This window comes from Calidris pugnax, unplaced genomic scaffold, assembly GCF_001431845.1.
Source record: "Calidris pugnax isolate Ruff unplaced genomic scaffold, ASM143184v1 scaffold276, whole genome shotgun sequence".
Lineage (NCBI taxonomy): Eukaryota > Metazoa > Chordata > Aves > Charadriiformes > Scolopacidae > Calidris > Calidris pugnax.
In genome coordinates, this window is record NW_015091112.1 from 1,202,734 (window position 1) to 1,221,144 (window position 18,411).

At 45.4% G+C, this 18,411-nt stretch overlaps 1 protein-coding gene across 4 annotated transcripts in view; it reads right to left on the bottom strand.

Moving 5' to 3' along the window:
- LOC106897530 (24-hydroxycholesterol 7-alpha-hydroxylase) overlaps nucleotides 1–18,411 on the bottom strand; it is a 30,337-nt gene that overhangs the window by 11,480 nt on the left and 446 nt on the right. For 3 of the 4 annotated variants that reach the window (XM_014958218.1, XM_014958217.1, XM_014958215.1), the window contains exons 1-6: nucleotides 15,035–15,234; nucleotides 7,318–7,453; nucleotides 5,740–5,914; nucleotides 3,775–3,918; nucleotides 2,521–2,614; nucleotides 924–1,022 (exon numbers count right to left, since the gene is read on the bottom strand). In XM_014958218.1, coding sequence (XP_014813704.1) covers nucleotides 924–1,022; nucleotides 2,521–2,614; nucleotides 3,775–3,918; nucleotides 5,740–5,914; nucleotides 7,318–7,453; nucleotides 15,035–15,211 — 825 coding nt within the window. In that variant the 5' untranslated portion in view covers nucleotides 15,212–15,234. Of the gene's footprint in view, nucleotides 1–923; nucleotides 1,023–2,520; nucleotides 2,615–3,774; nucleotides 3,919–5,739; nucleotides 5,915–7,317; nucleotides 7,454–15,034; nucleotides 15,235–18,411 lie in introns of those variants that run through there. The other variant, XM_014958216.1, reaches the window with a different exon arrangement.

The following is an 18,411-nucleotide window of genomic DNA, read 5'->3' on the forward strand; positions in this document are numbered from 1 at the left end:
TCAAATCCGTTTCTAACAGAGACAAAACTTAAGCAGCAGTGGAATCAAACTATTGCTTTTCTTCCCCCGAAGCAACGCTGGCGTTTGTACAGCGGATCCCCCAAAGCGCAGGAGTCAAAATCACTCAAGGATTTACACACAGATGAAGTTACTCTATATTATGGGGTTTCTGTTCTTTACAGAATCTTCTAGGTTGGAAGGGACCTTAAAGATCATCTTGTCCAACCGTCAACCTAACTGACAAAAATAGACACCCACACAACAAACAAGGAGCATCATCACTAAACCAGACCTCCCAGCACGACATCAACCCGTCTTTTGAACACCTCCAGGGATGGGGCCTCAACCACCTCCCTGGGCAGCCCATTCCAATGGCTGAGAACCCTTTCAGTGAAAAAATTTTTCCTAATATCCAGCCTGAACCTCCCCTGGCGCAACTTGAGGCCATTTCCTCTTGTCCTGTCGCCTGTGACTTGAGAAAAGAGACCGACCCCCATCTCTCTACAGCCTCCTTTCAGGGAGTTGTAGAGAGCAATAAGGTCTCCCCTCAGAGAGGGATTACAATTGATAACACCAGGCTATTTAAAATCGAGTCGCTACTACAATACAGCCACAGTGCTTCAAAACAGAGTTAAATGCTCTTCACAGCTCAAGAGTGTGATCTTAATAGATACGAGACATATGTTGCCGAAATGTTGTGATAAGGGATATAATAATTTAGGAAAAATACAAGCAGGGCTTTTCTTGTCATTGCTTCTGTGACACTGCAGCCTGGGTATATTTGTGGTGATGCGTGTGGGCGTGATAATCCCTTCTTTGGAATCCATGCAGTGGGGGTGGCCTCTGGGGCAAAGTCTCTGCTTCCCAAACCCAGGCTTTTGAGCAGGTTGGAGAGAACACGTTCCTCTCACTGAGATACTTACAGGGACAGCGTTTGCTTGGGAAGCCCAGAGCATCAAGAGACCATAATTGGGACCCAGATGTTTTTCTTGCAAGTTATCCAGGAGGTGATGCAGTAGCGTCTGTTATAGATGAAAGATAATAATGTGTATATTCAAAAATATATTAAAATCTGGGTTAGGGTAGGGCTTACTAGAATTCGAGGATATAAGGCAAGACTAGTTTATCAACGAGGAGTAATGTTGTTTATGGGGGTTTTTGCAGTCACAAATCAGAGATGACAGCTGGTAAGAGGAAGTGAGGCTCACTCATAGGCAGAGGGCCAGGAGAAGTCAATGCCCCACGTGAATCCCTACTGAATCCTTGCACTGCCCTCTGTTTTCTTAAAGTTTTTAGGGAATCTGGTTCCCTCACTCTCCATTGTTTCTCATATGTGGAAGAAAGAAGAAAGAAAGAAATCTCTATTCTTTTTTAATTCCTGCTCTACTTCTCTACTTCAAAGACCCTGAAAATGGGACTGAACAAGTTGAACGGACGGAAATGAAGAAAATGTTCTCTCTGTTCCTGCCAAAAAGGTTCTTGTTAGAAAGAGATGGTCTGATGTATCAGCAAAGTCCCTGGTTCCGGGTGCTCTGTTAGTGACCTAACCAATGACATCAACGCCTTGATGTTCTTGGAAACTATAGCAACTGTGTAATGTTCTAGCATCAGCTTTTGCTTATGGTATTTACTTAAATACAGGGGGGCAACCATGCATTCAAGGCAAAGCTTCCTGTCTTTTCAGAGGCCAAAAGGATGGCCTTGAACAAAAAATGACCACTCTTTTTTCCAAATTCCCACCCAATCTAAGACACTAAGTATGTGCATCGTACTTCCTGCACCTTCTTACCTCCCACCACCCCCTCTCCAGCCCTCTCTTTCTGCAATTCTGGCTTATTTTATGAGAGAAAGTGTGGTATGTAAAGCTTTTAAAGTCTAAATAAAACCTGGTTTGTTTAATGATCTGTTTTATAACCATTTGGTAGATCAAAATTCCCAGGCCAGTCTGCCCTCGCGTTTGTCATCTCTACAGACAGAATTCCTGCCATAGCGAAGGAGAATAACCAGGGGGACAACTTATCACAGCTTTGACACAATCAATATTTAGGGTACTTGGCTTCCAATCCAGTAATCTTGCTATTTTCTACTAGTCTGGCTGCTGGAGGATCTACTCACTCTACACCAGGCTTTAAAAATAGTACGTGTAAGGTTTTGAAATTTCACAGCGCGGTGCCCTCAGAGAAACAACTGAAGAGGTCTTTCTTCTCACCTCTTTCAACTGCTCCCTGCAACTGCCATACTGGAGGCTGGCAGTGGGCCATAGCTCTGAACCCTGGCCTTAAAATTCCCTGGATGAAGATGTTAATTATGCAAATTGTAGGAAATAAACTAAGTTGAGCAGGGCTTAAAATTATGTGTCTGGCCTAATGTAGGTGACAGCAATACTGGACAATTAAGGTACAGCTATCAAAGCTGAGATATTTGGCTGATTTCTTCCAGTATTGAAATAATTCCTGCCCTCCATCGCTTCAGTCACAACATACAACAAAGTCATCTCATTTCATAGCCTTGGGTGTTTACCTTGGATGTGGTGTCTGAAGGATTAGTCTTTTCAGCATCCGACACGACTTTCTCAAATAATTTTAGAAGCCATTTTTTGGATTTAGACCAGTTCCTGTAAAAAAAAAGCAACAAGCAAGGAGCACTTAACCGAGGCAGCACAAAACAACATTTCTTTTCCATGAGAAGGACTCCTTGGTTTCTTTCCAAAAGCCCCTGGGCAGCAGTCAGTTGATGAATACTCAAGTGTCAATCTGACAGTAGTGTTGACTTCACCTTGGCCAGACCTCATCTTGCAGCCAGGACTTGTGACTTGAGGATTCCTAGAGTTTCATATCTATCCCACTATGGGTTTTCATTGTGGCTTTGGACAACTGCTCAGCTCAATCTTTTCAAGAATGAACTCCCCTAAGAAAATAAAGACCACATTTTTAGAGCATCCCTTGTTCTTTCTGAAGGCTATCTGGAGGTTCTGAAGGTGCTGTCATGGCCCTGAGAGCACTGACAGGCTCCCTTCTTTGGGGTTTGGTTGCCTACACCCAAGGTCAGCCATGTGACTTGGGATTGGTCTGCTGGGAAAACAGCCAAGGTGTGGGCAAAAGCAGAGAGATGCCTTGTTGGGGATCCCCTCACCTTGAGATTCACATTTAGGCTCAGGCCTTTGATCAGTCTGCTGGGAAAGCAGTCAAAGTGTGGGCAAGAGCAGAGAGATGTCTTGTTGGGGATCCCCTCAGCTTGAGATTCACATTTAGGCTCAGGCCTTTGCCTTTTGCCTGGTTCTGCTGCTCCCTGACAGGTCCATGCTGGACCCTGCCCACCTAAGCAAGGTTGTTTCTGCTTTGTGCCAATCATAGAAGCACAGAATCATTTTGGTTGGAAGAGACCCTTAAGATCATCGAGTCCAACCACTAACTTAGAGCTGCCAAGTTACTACTAAACCATGTCCCTCAGCACCACATCTACCTGTCTTTTAAATATCTCCAGGGGTGGTGACTCAACCACTTCCCTGGGCAGCCTGTTCCAGTGCTTGAAATGTGTGAGAGAAGGTCAGACCTTCATTGAAGCACCTAGCTGAAAGCCTGCCTGACCCAAGGACACACCATCGATAAAGACAGAGGATCATCCTCCAAGGGAAATGTCTCTCACAGTTGATATCCCAGCAAGCAAAATGGCTGTAACGGGCACACCACGAGCATCATCTCTGCTCCGTTACCTCAGGAAGCACTCGGGCATCTGGGCACGGGCACACCACGAGCATCATCTCCGCTCCGTTACCTCAGGAAGCACTCGGGCATCTGAGAGGCGTATTCAAAGTCCTCATCATACTTCTGAAAATGTTCTTCAAACTCCTGGATTTCACTTGTCGGGCAGATGCCTTTCCCAAACAAAGTGTTCACCACTGCTGGATACATGACGTACCTGCAAGGAGAAGACCCCCATGACTTACAGGCCATAGAGAAGCTGCTGCAGCAGTTTTAGGTCAGGATACGGTGTGTTGAATTACCAACAGTGGAAGTGCAGGACTTGAGCATCACACCAGTATAGAAGGGCTGGCACAAGGCTCATACCTTACACACTTATTGCAGACCTTTAGCAGAGGCTGGGAGATACGTGGACCTCATGCTAGTCCTCTGCATGTGGCTGAACTTCATCAGTTAGTGTTTGGTCACCTGAGAAGTTGCAGAAAGGCTCTGGGTGCTGAGGTCCTCTTCTCCCCATTAGCTACCCCTCTTATTACAGGTTTGCCTGTGTGGACCTTCTGGGCATTGCACAACCCCTTCTGCAGCCAGACATTCTGAGAGATCCTTCCTCTGGCTGCAGCTTTTCTGGACTGAACAACTCTTTTTTCTTTTTTTTTTTTTTTTTTTGTTGTTGTATTTTATCTCACTCCTTCCCTACTTGCTCCTCTGGCGTCCTGCAAACCCTGAGCTCATTTCCCAGGTCACCGCACCTGTGCCCTTGAGCTCTGAGAAACCCTTCTGCAGCCTTTGCTGGGTTCCAGCCGCTGATAAACACAGATTTCAGGCAATGGCTCTCTCACTTCCTTGCTTTTCTACAGATCATAAGGAAGATGGAGCCACCTGCTGGCTCTGTGCAGTTAATTTTGAGGCAGCTAAATAATTATCCCGGGCACTGCATTCCCATTCTATTCTGTGTTGTCTGGAAAAAACATAAGAACAGATTACGCTCAGCACAGATTTACTGTGGATAACTTTTGGATTCTGTAGTTTACCATCTAGCCTATGACTTTTTTTTTTTTTTTTTTAAAAAGTTTAAACAAATAGCAGCTGTTATGGAATTGGTGACTCGTGTCCATGATATTCTTCCAAATAGCAATTGAGGTGTTCACACAGAATCACAGAATCTTAGTGGTTGGAAGGGACCTCTGAGATCATCGAGTCCAACCACAAAAAAAAACCAAAACAAAAAAAACCCAAACTAATACAAAACACACCACACCAAATGCCCACCAAAAACACCGCACCCACCAACTAAACCCCACACTCAACACCTCACCATAAACCAATAACCTTGGGCACTAGAGCATGCCCTGAAGAGCCATGTCTATACGTTTCTTAAATACCTCCAGGGATGGTGACTCCACCACCTCCCTGGGCAGGCTGTTCCAGTGCCTGACCACTCTCTCAGTAAAGTAATTCTTCCTAATATCTAATCTGAATCTCCCCTGCCACCATAAACCAATAACCTTGGGCACTAGAGCATGCCCTGAAGAGCCATGTCTATACGTTTCTTAAATACCTCCAGGGATGGTGACTCCACCACCTCCCTGGGCAGGCTGTTCCGGTGCCTGACCACCCTCTCAGTAAAGTAATTCTTTCTAATATCTAATCTGAATCTCCCATGCCTCAACTTCATACCATTTCCTCTGGTCCTGTCATCATTCCTTTGGGAGAAGAGGCCAACCCCTGCCTCTCTACAACCTCCTTTCAGGTAGTTGTAGAGGGCAATGAGGTCTCCCCTCAGCCTCCTCTTCTCCAAGCTAAACATGCCCAGTTCCCTCAGCCTCTCCTCATAGGACTTGTTCTCCAGGCCCCTCACCAGCTTCCTCCTAGCTGGGAGAAACACCTGTAGATGAAATCCTGACCACTTTGTGAGCCACCTGAAACTGTGATGAATATCCTGAGACTTGTGAGCCTGTACTTCCCCTGCTCCATGGTAACATCTCCGCTGCTGTACAGGACACCCAGGTGTTACAGATGTGCTGCAAAACTCCCTTACCTTACCAGGCCGTTGAGGTCACCCGTGCCCTCCCTGCCCAGCTGGGCCATGTGCTCCTGGAGTTCCTTACACAAAGTGCCCGTGAACATGTGCAGGTTAGAAGGACCCATTTTTCCCTTCAACATGCTGTAGAGGTTACCATGGTTCTGATAAAATTCTTTCGCGGGGACAGAAACTAAACATAAAAAGAAACAGAAAGATGTTGTGGAATGTAGACAAAGTAGATTTGCACTGAAAGATAAGAGTAAAAATTTTTACACATATCTTGCGACTAATTGAAATGCCTTAATCCTCATTTTCCTAGAGTGAAATTCCCAGAAAGCTTTGTTTTAACCCTGTGAAGATTTTGGTGAGCCATCTGCTTCTACCAATCTGTGTAACATCTTACTGCCTCGTGAAGTTTCAGTGCCAGAACCAACAATCCAGAGATGTCCCCCCAGCTTCAGAGGGGCTGTACAGAGATGTGCATGCACCCCACAAAACTGACTGAAATGAAAAATAAATTAATCCAAGAAAAAACAGTTTGGGTCTTCATGCTGTAATACATTGTCTCAGTCGTATCAGAAGAGGCTGAGGGAGCTGGGACTATTCAGCCTGGAGAAGAGAAGGCTCAGGGGTAGCTTATCAGTGTGGATAAACATCTGGTGGTGGGAGTAAGGGCAGGAAGCAGTGGGCACAAATGGGAATAAGGGAGATTCCACTGAGACAGGGAAGTTTTTATTGTGACCATGGTCAAACACAAGAACAGGTTGCCCAGAGAGGTCGTGGAGTCTCCATCCTTGGAGACACTCAAAACCCAACAGGACACAGCTCCAAGCAACCTGTCCTGTGATGATGGTCAAACCCAAGAACAGGTTGCCCAGAGAGATCGTGGAGTCTCCATCCTTGGAGACACTCAAAACCCAACGGGACAAGCTCTGAGCAACCTGTTCTCTCTGGCATTGCTCTGAGCAGGGGCTTGGACTGAGCCATCTCCAGTGGTGCCTTCCAGCCACAGGGATTCCGTAAGTCCATGATTTAACCTCTCTGCCAAGTTGCTTCTCTCTCATTCCACAGTCCAAAATTGCCAAACTGCTCTGAGAATTCCCGTCTGTGAGATTCCATGTGGATACGAGCATGTGAGCTGGTGGAGCGTGCCACTGCGGATTGGACACACACCTCATCCCTTCCTAATGACTGTTTTATTGCAGGGTAACAACTAATTATTGCCGCAAGCTGATAATCAAATTAAGTAATAGGACAACATACTATTGCTCCTAACCTTGTACACAAAGGAGGAGTGTCTCGCCACAGAAAGGGACCTGATCTCAAACTGGGGTTACTTAAGGTTAAAAGTAATAACAGTTCCTGGGTCAGAAACCTTTGATCCCTTGAGACTGAATCCAGGTCACTTTGCAGCCTCACAGTGCTGGATCCACACGGAGGGATTTCATTCCACCTTCATTTTGTAGCATGGTCATGGGTTAAGACAAACATTTAAGGCACGATCAAAAAGCCAGTGTGCTTTGGACTGGGCTCTAATGTTCCTGGGTAACTGGATTTGATTTCCATTTAAAAAAAGAGCTAGGTCTCATTTACCTGCATTCTCCACAGCTGGTTGGACTGCCTGTTCAAAATTTAAGTCTTTCGATTTAAAAAATGCTTCAGTTCCTTCTTCCTCAGTCACAAAAGTATAGCGTTTTCCCAGAGCGAATATTGTGAATACAGGCCCATGCTGGAAAAAACAAAGATTTCATCTTATTGTATTGTTTAAACCTTTGAGGGGAGCCCCAAGAGGGGTTCAGCGCTGCGGAGAGGTGGGAGGAGGACCTGGTCCTTCCTGCTCTCTGTGCCCCTTGGCTCAGAAGCACACAAAGATGAACAGGAATCAGATCAATATTTGTCGACTTAGGGACCAGCAGGGAACATCACAGGGGCCTGCCTGACCTCTTGCAGAGCAGAAGAGATTCCTTCCCCAAGATCAATATTTTCTATTTGAATTACATTTTACAGTTCAAAAAATACAACCTGCCTGGATTTAAAGAACGCACGTGATGGATTATCTTCTGCATCCCTTGGCTGCTGTAACAAAGTACTCACATTGTAAAAATCCATAATCCTACCTATTTCAATCTACTTTTTTTTTAACAAAAACTCCCCATCCCTGCATCCTTTAAATGTTTGGGTTTTTAAAAAAATTATTTTCTAGTTTAAAGGTTCTGCTAATACAATTTCTTTCTTGTAGAGGTGCTGAAAGATTAATATCAAAACCGCTAACAACTTTGTTGAGACTTATATTCAGGGAAAGTTTTTATACCATAAGTCATTCTTTTGTTTTCCCTTAATCTAAGATCCTAAGAGCCCTCTCAAACTTTCAGCAGTAGGTATTCACTTCTGGATTCCTACATTGTGAAAAAGAAAGATCACTGATATTTATAGATACTCTAAAATAGCAAACAAATGTGCGGCACCTACGGGCTGTCAGATTTAGGCACAAAGATCAAAATTAGGAAATGAAGCATCTTTAGCATCTTTTTCTTAGTGCAGGTGATTTCTGCTCAGACGCCAAAGCCTCAAAAATCAAAGCCCAGCGTTAACATTTATATGCACAGCACCTTCTTTTGGCAAAGTTTTTGTACAAAGGAAAGGTTTGGGGGGTTCCTTGGCGTATCAGGGAACCCGATTTTCTTTTCCAGGTTGCATTGCTGACAAGGGGGGGGAAAAGTTTTCTGTAGATCTGTTTGGAGCACCAAAAACCTTTGAAACCTCCTTGCTCACACGGCTTCTGCCACTGACTTTAACCATTTCTTCAGTTGTGTGTGTCTGTACTGGAAAGCCTGTTTCATCAAAAGCTCTTTGAAGCCAAGGAGAACATTCCTCTTGACATCAATTGAATTTCGATTGTGTCCTTCAACTGTAAATTATTAAAGAAAGAACGACTGTTTAAACTCTCTGGGTGATAATAAATAAAATATTGTTTTAATAATAGCCAAATTGCTAAGGTTGGATTTTTATGGCTAACAGCAGGTCCTCATCATCAGGCTAGATAAAAATCAGTGAATTTATACTGTGTTATAAAATCAGAGTTTTAAAGTTGTAAATTAACATTAAAATGTACTTAAACTAATTTAAAAGCAAAATTAAATTTGAACTAACAGCAATCTGCAATAAAACTTTATTATTCAATTAAGGTCACACTCAATTAAAGATTGAAGCTCTTTATTTTAAATGATTACATGTGAGCAAGATGCCCAAGCTCCCATTACGGGCAATAGAGATGGAGTCCACGAAATCAGGGGAGCCTAAAAAATGGTTCATCTGGGCACCTACTGCACGTCTCTGTTTGGGATGGTGACCTGAACCCCCCTTAGACTCCACTGACAGGACAACCTGTCCACTGACCAGCAGTAAAGCCCGGACCTCTTGCTTACCTGCAAACCCCTACACAAACTCTCTGGCTTTGAATCTCATCCAACGTACTGCAGTCAATTTAGAAAAATTAAAATGAAACAATATTGAAATTTAAAAAGAACAAGTCAGCTTCGTTGAACGGCACAGGGATGGTGGATATGCAAAGACACATCCTTCAGAAAGCAGGATTTTGGGTCCAAACAGGAAATAAAAAATAACTATCTCATAATTTAAGCGTAAAATTAAAATACTAAACAAATTAAAATGGAATGTAAAATTAAAACCGAAACAATTAAAAATACTAAAATTTTAAAATACTAAACAAGTTTTGAGGATCAAGATGCTAATGTTAATCCCCACCCCCAATAATAAAAACTTTTCCAGACACAGCAGAGGCAGGGACTGTCCCAGGTGTTGCCCAGCCTGACAAATGCTGAAGGTGCAAAAATTAAAATTGAATGTAAAATTAAAAATACTAAAAACTTAAAATACTAAACGAGTTTTGAGGATTTGTCAGGCTGTTGCCCAGCCTGACAAATGCTGAAGGTGTAAAGAGCTGGAGTCAGTGGCTGCATCAGGTTGAGACAATTGGAGCCTTTCACTGCGAGTGATGGACCAAGACCTTGTTTTGAAGGAAGTATTAAGTAGAATAGACTTAAAACAAGTGCTGGGTAAATCAGTGATAAGTATTTCAATTCAAAACCCTAGAAGCATTAAAATATGAAGTTGCAGAACTACCTACCGTGATTCATTAAATCACCCTCAGCGACAGACAGGCGGTGCCTTTCTGAAGGGCTCCTGAAGGAGGAACCTGGGAAGCCTCAAGGAGTCATTCCAATACTCAGCAAATTTTTTACAAGCATTATCAAAGATCAGGAAAATGTACTGAAGAAGACCCCAATACAGCTTTGGGCACACATATGTGGCCTTAAACATATGCTTAATTCATTCCTTAGAAGAAGGAACTAAAAGTTTGTGGATCTGGAGTCATTTGGGAGTCTAAACTATGAGGAGACCTAGAAAAATCGCAGAAGGAGGCCTAGAAGAATCACATTCTGATAGGATATGTGGCCTTAAACATATGCTTAACTCATTCCTTAGCAGAAGGAACTAAAAGTTTGTGGATCTGGAGTCATTTGGGAGTCTAAACTATGAGGAGACCTAGAAAAATCGCAGAAGGAGGCCTAGAAGAATCACATTCTGAAATGACCCCAAGATCTATTACACAGGTGCTAATAATTAGTTTAGAGCCCTCATCTTGCTAGGAAAGAAGTGGAGAAAGGACAGCAAACATCTAAACCCATCCTGAGCTCACACCTGCAATGTAATGTGGATCTCTGCCCATTCCATCTCAGCAGGATATACTGAGCTGGGAAAGGCAAAGGGATGGACAGCAACCATGAATGGAAGGTTCAATCAAAGGAGACTAAGACAAATGAGGTCCCAGGAAAGGTGAAAAGACAATAATTATTCCCAGTTTTTCATAACGTAGAAGCTAATGGGAACCTACTAGAAGCCAGCTTTCTTCACATGGTTCATGGTGAAATTATGGGTTCATTGCCCTGGGATGCTGTGGAAGCCAAAAAGGGGGATTAAGTTATCACAGTCAGGTCATCTGGGTGCAAATTCCAGCCTAGGAAATCCTTAAACTGTTGGCAGCCAGAAGCTGGGAAGGAGAAGCAGAAGGTGGCATTCTCTCATCTGGGTGTGCTCCTTACACCCTGTCGCTGAGCATCTACTAATAGCTGCTATTTGAGACAGACACCTGAATAAACACATTTTTTTCATCTGTCCCAGTATAATTATGCTGATGTTCTCATGTCACGAAAACAGCTACCGGAACAAGCTGTCAGGCCACTCTGCTTTGGCCAGCACTGTGTTACGGGTGGGTACCAACAAAACAGGGGCATTGCCTGCCAAAACCCTGTCCCAGATTACTGCTCCGACTGAAGCAGCATTCAAGGAGCCCTTGATGGCACTGAGAGATAGAGAAAGCAAAATAAAAACCCTGTTGGGATTTAGGACCTTTGCCCAGAGACTGGGAAACACCCCACGAAACAGCAAAGCTGTGATGAGAGGCAGATCTGAGCTCGCATGAAAGTGGTGCTGGTCTCTTCTCACAGGTAATTAACAATAGAGCGAGAGGGAACAGCTTCAAGCTCCAACAGGGTAGGTTTAGATTGAACATTAGGAAGGAATTTTTCACTGAAAGAGTGGTCGGGCATTGGAACAGGCTGCCCAGGGAGGGGGTGGAGTCACCATCCCTGGAGGTGTTTAAGGGACGTTTAGATGGGGTACTGAGGGATATGGTGTAGGGGAGGACTTTGTAGAGTAGGGTGGATGGTTGGACTCGATGATCCCAAGGGTCTCTTCCAACCTCAATGATTCTATGATTCTATGATTCTATGATTCTATGTTCTCCAAAATCCCCAAGGAAGGAAATCAGGGAACCAGCCAGGCAGAGAGCAACCCCTCTCGGCTGCAGCCCTGCCAAGACTCCTGTGGGGAGCGAGGTGCTCTGGGCTGGTTTTCTCTCCCTTGGCAAGCACACACACAGGAGTTCAATGCCATGTCCCCTCTCTATCTCAGGGACATGTATTTTGGTCTTCTGTGCATGGGGCCAGGGTCACAGACCGTTAGCGGACTCAGCTGTGGACACTCTCTTCAGAAATGCTTCACCAGAAGCCTTGTCCTCTTCTCCGGTGGTCCCCTCCACCAGATCTGATGCAGGATGTATGTCCCCTGCCGTGGAACCCAGCCAACCATCCCTCACCCAACCACAGGCTGAGAGGCGTCTACCCAAGTCCTGAGACACGGCACCACGTCCCAAACACAACCAACACACCAAGAGTGAGGTTTGGATCCACAGGTCCACACAACAGCGCAGAACAATCTCATGGGTTGAACTCAACGTGTCTTGTTAGCTTAATTAGCAAACTGATGAGAAGCATTTGGAATTCCTTACTAATTCTTATCCTGTTTGCCAGGCAAAGTGGGGAACCCCATCTGTTGAACCCCTCGTGAAGCAGCCCTACGTGTATTTTGTGTTCTATGGTGGCTCGTTACCCACCTTGCCCATCTCAAACTGCCTGCAAAATTCCTTCAATTAGCCAGGCAGCTTTAGGAGGAAGAGGTGGTATCTTTTCTTAGACCAGAGATTTAATATTTCACTAGAGCAGAGGATCTTTCTTTTCTTAGACCCACTGATGACACAAGGGGACAAACTGACAATTCTTCCAGCCCACGTCTTCTGTGGGAGGAAAACAGAAGCAGAGAACTTTGAGCAGAAGCAGCGGAAGTCTGGTGTGTCACACCAGGGCTTGGGAGAAAAAGCCATGAGGGATATACAGAAAAGGGACAATGGTAAGAAAGTTAACTGTTTAAGAAAGAAGAAGAAATGAGTGTCGCTTTGTCAGACAGAAGGATTAATCCAAGGGAGGAATTTTCTAATTGCGAAATTCTTGCAGATGTATTTTGCAACCCTTGTAAATGCCTCTTAGTGACCCCTTTGGCAGCAGCACCTGTTATTTGCTTTGGCTGCAGGATGCTACTGTGCCCACTCCTTTAAAAGGGAGGAGGCAGAAAAAGGCTTATTTTTCCTGCCCTCAGCACTTCTGGGCAGTGTGGGAGGCGGGGAGGGAGGGAGGGAGACATGCCTGAGATGTTTAAGGAGAGGAAGGGGATAGCAAGAGCTGATGGTGCTGCAGGCAGGCAGGCAGCCAGCCTGGGGGTGACGGATGGAAAGGTCCCTCTTGGCCCAGGGGGACCACAGGGACAGGTCACAACGTAGAAGGATGCTGAGTTGCTGGACTAAGAAAAAAGTCAAAGGAAAAGTCCTATCTGCAAACACACAGTAAAGGGGAGATTTGTAAGAAAGCCTTCTCTTTCAGCTTTGCCTTATTTCAAGTTCTCTCCTATTGAAAATGTTTCTTGTCCCAACAAAACCTGGGGTTTATAAAGTCCTTCAGGTGCTTCTGGTGTGTTCAGATGTGGTGGCAGGTGCCATAGCACCCACAGTGGCCTAAAGCATCTCCAGGCAAATGAACATCAAAATTAATGGACCCAGAACGACAAAGTTTGCATTTGTACTTCAGTGGAAAGGTTTTGCTCGTTCACTCTGTGAATGAACCCCCAAAAGGAGTCTTCTGACAGATTTGTTTTAAATTTTCATCTAAGAGTTGTTGCTAAAAGGTTCCTAGCAAAAATGGCAACTAAAGACAAACTTAAGTCATGGTGAAACATAGAATCATAGAACTGTCTAAGTTGGAAGGGACCTTTCAGATCATTGAGTCCCACCATCAACCTAATGCTGACAAAACCACCACTAAGCCATGTCCCTCAGCACCACATCTGCCCGGCTTTTAAATACCTCCAGGGATGGTGATTCCACCACCTCACTGAGCAGCCTGTTCCGATGTTTCACAACCCTTTTGGTGAAGACATTTTTCCTAATATCCAATCTAAACCTCCTCTGGAGCAACCTGAGGCCATTTCCTCTTGTTCTATTGCCTGTTACTTGGGAGAAGAGACCGACCCCCACCTCTCTACACCCTCCTTGCAGGGAGTTGCAGAGAGGGATAAGGCCTCCCCTCAGCCTCCTTTTCTCCAGAATGAACCACCCCAATTCTGTTCCCAAAAAGCATTGCACTGGACAGGACAGTTTGCCAGGCTGTTTTAATCTGGTTGCCACCAGGACTTGTTTTCAATAGAACAAGGAGGTTCTCTAACAGCCTCGTATCAGAAGAGTCAAAGAAATATTACGATTTTTCTTTTTTAAGTGAGGCTCGATCAGTTTATTTAAAGGACTATGTGCCATGGTTTCTGAAATAGTAGGAGAATGGACTGGAATAAGTTTTCTTCCAGTCCTACACTTCTGCCCTAAGATGAGTGAACAAGTAACTGACCATGGTTTGCACAGATGAATGACACAGGAAGGACGTAGCAATATAAGGCTAAAGCCAGCCTGTTAAACTCAAAGAAGGCAAGGAACTCCAGATCATACACATGAGCTTACTCTAAGGTGCACCCAATGTCCACTAATACAAGACTCACAGCTCTCAATGTTCTTACACCTCATACTTCAGCTGATTATACTTGAACCTCTGCTTTCATTTAACACTATGAGTTTAACAACCATGGCTGCAAAGAAGGAATGCAATCTAACAGTTGAGAAAGAAAAAATTATAAACATCCAGTGGTTATTAACATTTTTTTTTTCAAATTTCAGGATGTTATAGTGGTTTCAGTTTTAGTTAGCTTTTCCTGGGGTGTGCAATCCTTCAGTTTTGAACACCTGAAGTTGACTGCATTGCACCAGTAGCAGGTCATATCATCACCAAATGGGAAGATGGGGTTTATGGCAGTTAGCATTAGCTGCCTAGAAATTAAGCATCTAATTTAAATTAATCATTTAGGCTCTCGGTATCAGACACAGAGAAAGAAAGGTGTGTCCAGGGGGTAAATTTTCACAGTTGTCTTTCGTAAGTTTTTTGGGATGGCAAAAGTTTCCTGCCAAGAATGCCTGTGCCTCTCTCGAATGTTGAGGGACTCCAGAAACCTCATCTAACTTCAGGCGCACAAATAATTAGTCTCCTGGTCCCAGCGCCTGGCACAGGGCTTTCCACTTTATCTGAAACCAAGATTAAGAGGCAGCCAGAGTGCAAAAGCAAAACAGCAGAGGTGCTGGGTGCAGGCAGGACGATCCCAGCACAGGGATCACGCCTGGATCGCATCCACAACTCAGCAACGCTACTGGTGCAAAGCTTATCCTTCACCAGCTTCTGAAGTTATAAAATGTGACAGGAAAGGAGCAAACGTAAAGCAGAAGTTTCTCCTTGCCTTTTCCCCTCGCAGGCAGCCACCCTGAGCACGCACCCACGAGCAGGCACGCCGCCACGGCCATTACCTTGCTTCTAGCTTCCTCTATAAACTCCAGAGGAGCTTTCCCAAACTGAAAGGCAGCTCCGAACCAAGGGATCCAGCCCCTGATGCAAGGAGGGGAGCTTGGGTTTCTCAGCTGAGACAAAACAGCCTTGACAAGGAGAAGTCCCAGGAGGGCTGCCAAGAGGAGAGCCAGAACCATTTCGCCTCTTCGCTGCCCGCAGCACCCGGCACCCCCGCGCTGGAGTCAATGAATAGGGCCTCTTTTATCAGCCCTGCCAGCTGATCACTGCCATGGAGACGAGACGTCAAAGCACCAAGCAAAGCCCAGAGGACAAGCCCTTGTTTTGGAGGAGGCAGAGCCAATTGTCCTCCTCTCCTGGACCGGGCCCAACTCCCCGGCTTGCAAAACTCAGATGGTGCCGTGATAAACCCTTGAACTTTGCACCAGTTGCCGCAGGGCTACCCAAGCAGCCAGGGGCACTCTGGCAAAGCAGCCTGTGGCTTTCTTCCCTTAAAAAAAAAAAAAAGAAATATGTTTTGGCAACATCGGGATTCCAAAGCAGAGAGGCTGTGATTTAGCAGACGTTTAGCTTCCAGCCAGGCAGGCAGTGAGAAACTTCTGCAGGCACCACCTGAAGCAGTAAGGCTTAGGAAAGGTTCTCTCTCTCCTTTCTGAGATCACCTCTTTAAAGGCTCGATGTGTGTTCAGTGTTTGAGGAGCAGAGAAAGGCTTCAGAGGCTGAACTGGCAATTCAAAACCTGCTGGTGGCCCCTATAATCATAGAATCACAGAATGGTTTGGATTGGAAAGGACCCTAAAGATCATCCAGTTCCAACCCCCTGCCCTGGGCAGGGACACCTCCCACCAGACCAGGTTGCTCCAAGCCCCATCCAGCCTGGGCTTGAACCCCTCCAGGGATGGGGCAGCCACAGCTTCTCTGGGCAACCTGTTCCAGTGTCTCACCACCCTGACAATAAAGAATTTCTTCTTTCTTCACAGTAAAGAAATTATTTTTTTTCCTATAGAGGGATGTTAGGTCCTAGTCCGATTGTTGGTCTTATTTTTCTGTCGGGTTCTCACACGGGGTAACAGTGATAAAAGAGCTAAAGGCCCCTCTCTGCTCCCCGAATCAGAGATGTCTATGTGAGTGTCTGCCTCCAGGTCAGCCTCATTTCAAATATCCTGTGGGAAGAGAAAACTTTTCTGTGCTGCCATCCCCAGAGCAGTCTGGTTTAAAAAAATAACGTATTTCCCCAGACTAAAAATGATCAGCATGAACTGTTCTCCCCATAGGGTGCCACAATGCTGTGGGGTTTATTTTAAGGAGGGATCTAGCTGTTGTCTTCCACCCCCTAACGCAGTTATAGAGAAGACAATCAGACTGTCCCCAGAGGTGTACATCTAAGGGAGGAGAGGCAATGGACATAAGATGCAACATTGGATATTCTGACTGAATATAAGGGAAAGATGTTCACAAATTGGCAAAACACCGGAGCAGGATGCGGTTGCGAAATCTTCATCCTCAGAAGGTTTTCAGAAGGTGACCAAACAAGTTCCTGGGCAACCTGATGTAACTCTGAAGCTACCCCTGCTCCGAGCAGAGGAGCGTACTAGATGACCTCTAGAGGTCCTCTCTGCCCTAAATTATGCTACCAACCCATGATATACAGGCTGAAATACGGTGGCACAAGCTGATCCAAGCCTGGAAAACAGCTATGGAGGGAGGCACAAAAGCAGTAACAGCAAATGGCATAAAGTGCCCAGAGTCTGGCCCTGCACTGCTCGTACCCTCAGTACAGCTGGGCACGTCAGCATTTCATGGCAATACATCTCCTTCCCATTTTAATCAGGGGGTTGTCAGCAGTGTCCCATTACTGCCTGAATTCTGATAAATTCTGGCCCAAAGAAGGATCTCATTTCAAACTGGTTACTGGTGACCCACCAGATGAATTTGGCTCACTTTAGCTGAATATTTCACCTGCAGTGATCGCTTCATTTCCCTGAATTGTTGCCACCTGGGCTGCACACCAAACTGTTAGTCAGACAGGGGGGGCAGGGGGTTGTTCAGAGCTAAGTTTCTGTGACCTAAAAAAATCCTCAGATCCTCTACATGAGGATTAGTGATTAATGGCTAATGATTAACTTAGCGACTCAGCTGAGCCTTAATGATAAATGAAAAGCTTCTCTTGAACAGCACATGCCTTAATTTTTATTTTTTTTTTTTCATGATGAGAACCTAAATATGTGCCTTAATTTTTATTTTTTTTTTCATGATGAGAACCTAAATATGCCTACATTAATTTAAGAGAAATTAGGACTGGCACATAATTAACAAGGCTTCAGCATTCGGCCAGGAAAAGCTTTAAAATTTTCACATACGGGTCTTTGGGCAGAGATTGGCTTCTGTCTTCCTGGGTTTGTTGCCACAAACTGTGCTGCTCTGTGCCTAATGCCTGGGAGATGTGAGTTACTACAAGCACTGGGAAGCCAGCTCTCCAGCCTGGCATCGTGGTAACGCAGCTTTCCTTCAACCAGATCTGGATCAATTCATTCCTCCCGGGTTCCTGGGCAGGGATGCAGTTTGAGGCTCCCGAGGTGCTGCTGTCAATGACAGCAAACAGACCCCGATAATCACAGAATCACAGAATCTTCTAGGTTGGAAGGGACCTTAAAGATCATCTTGTCCAACCGTCAACCTAACTGACAAAAATAGACACCCACACAACAAACAAGGAGCATCATCACTAAACCAGACCTCCCAGCACTACATCAACCCATCTTTTGAACACCTCCAGGGATGGTGCCTCAACCACCTCCCTGGGCAGCCCATTCCAATGGCTGACAACCCTTTCAGTGAAAAAAATTTTCCTAATATCCAGCCTGAACCTCCCCTGGCGCAACTTGAGGCCATTTCCTCTTGTCCTGTTGCCTGTGACTTGAGAAAAGAGACCGACCCCCACCTCTCTACACCCTCCTTTCAGGGAGTTGTAGAGAGCAATAAGGTCTCCCCTCAGCCTCCTCTTCTCCAGGCTGAATAACCCCAGCTCCCTCAGCCTCTCCTCATAAGACTTATTCTCCAGACCCCTCACCATCTTTGTCGCCCTTCTCTGGACCCGCTCCAGCACCCCAATGTCTTTTTTATGGTAGGGGGCCCAAAACTGGACACAGCCCTCAAGGTGAGGCCTCACCAGTGCTGAGTACAGGGGGACAATCACCTCTCGGGCCCTACTCGCCACGCTGTTCCTGATACAGGCCAGGATGCTGTTGGCTTTCTTGGCTACCTGGGCACACTGCTGGCTCATGTTCAGCCAACAGTTGACCAACACCCCCAGGTCCTTTTCTGCCCAGCAGCTCTCCAGCCACTCTGCCCCCAGCCTGTAGCGCTGCAGGGGGTTGTT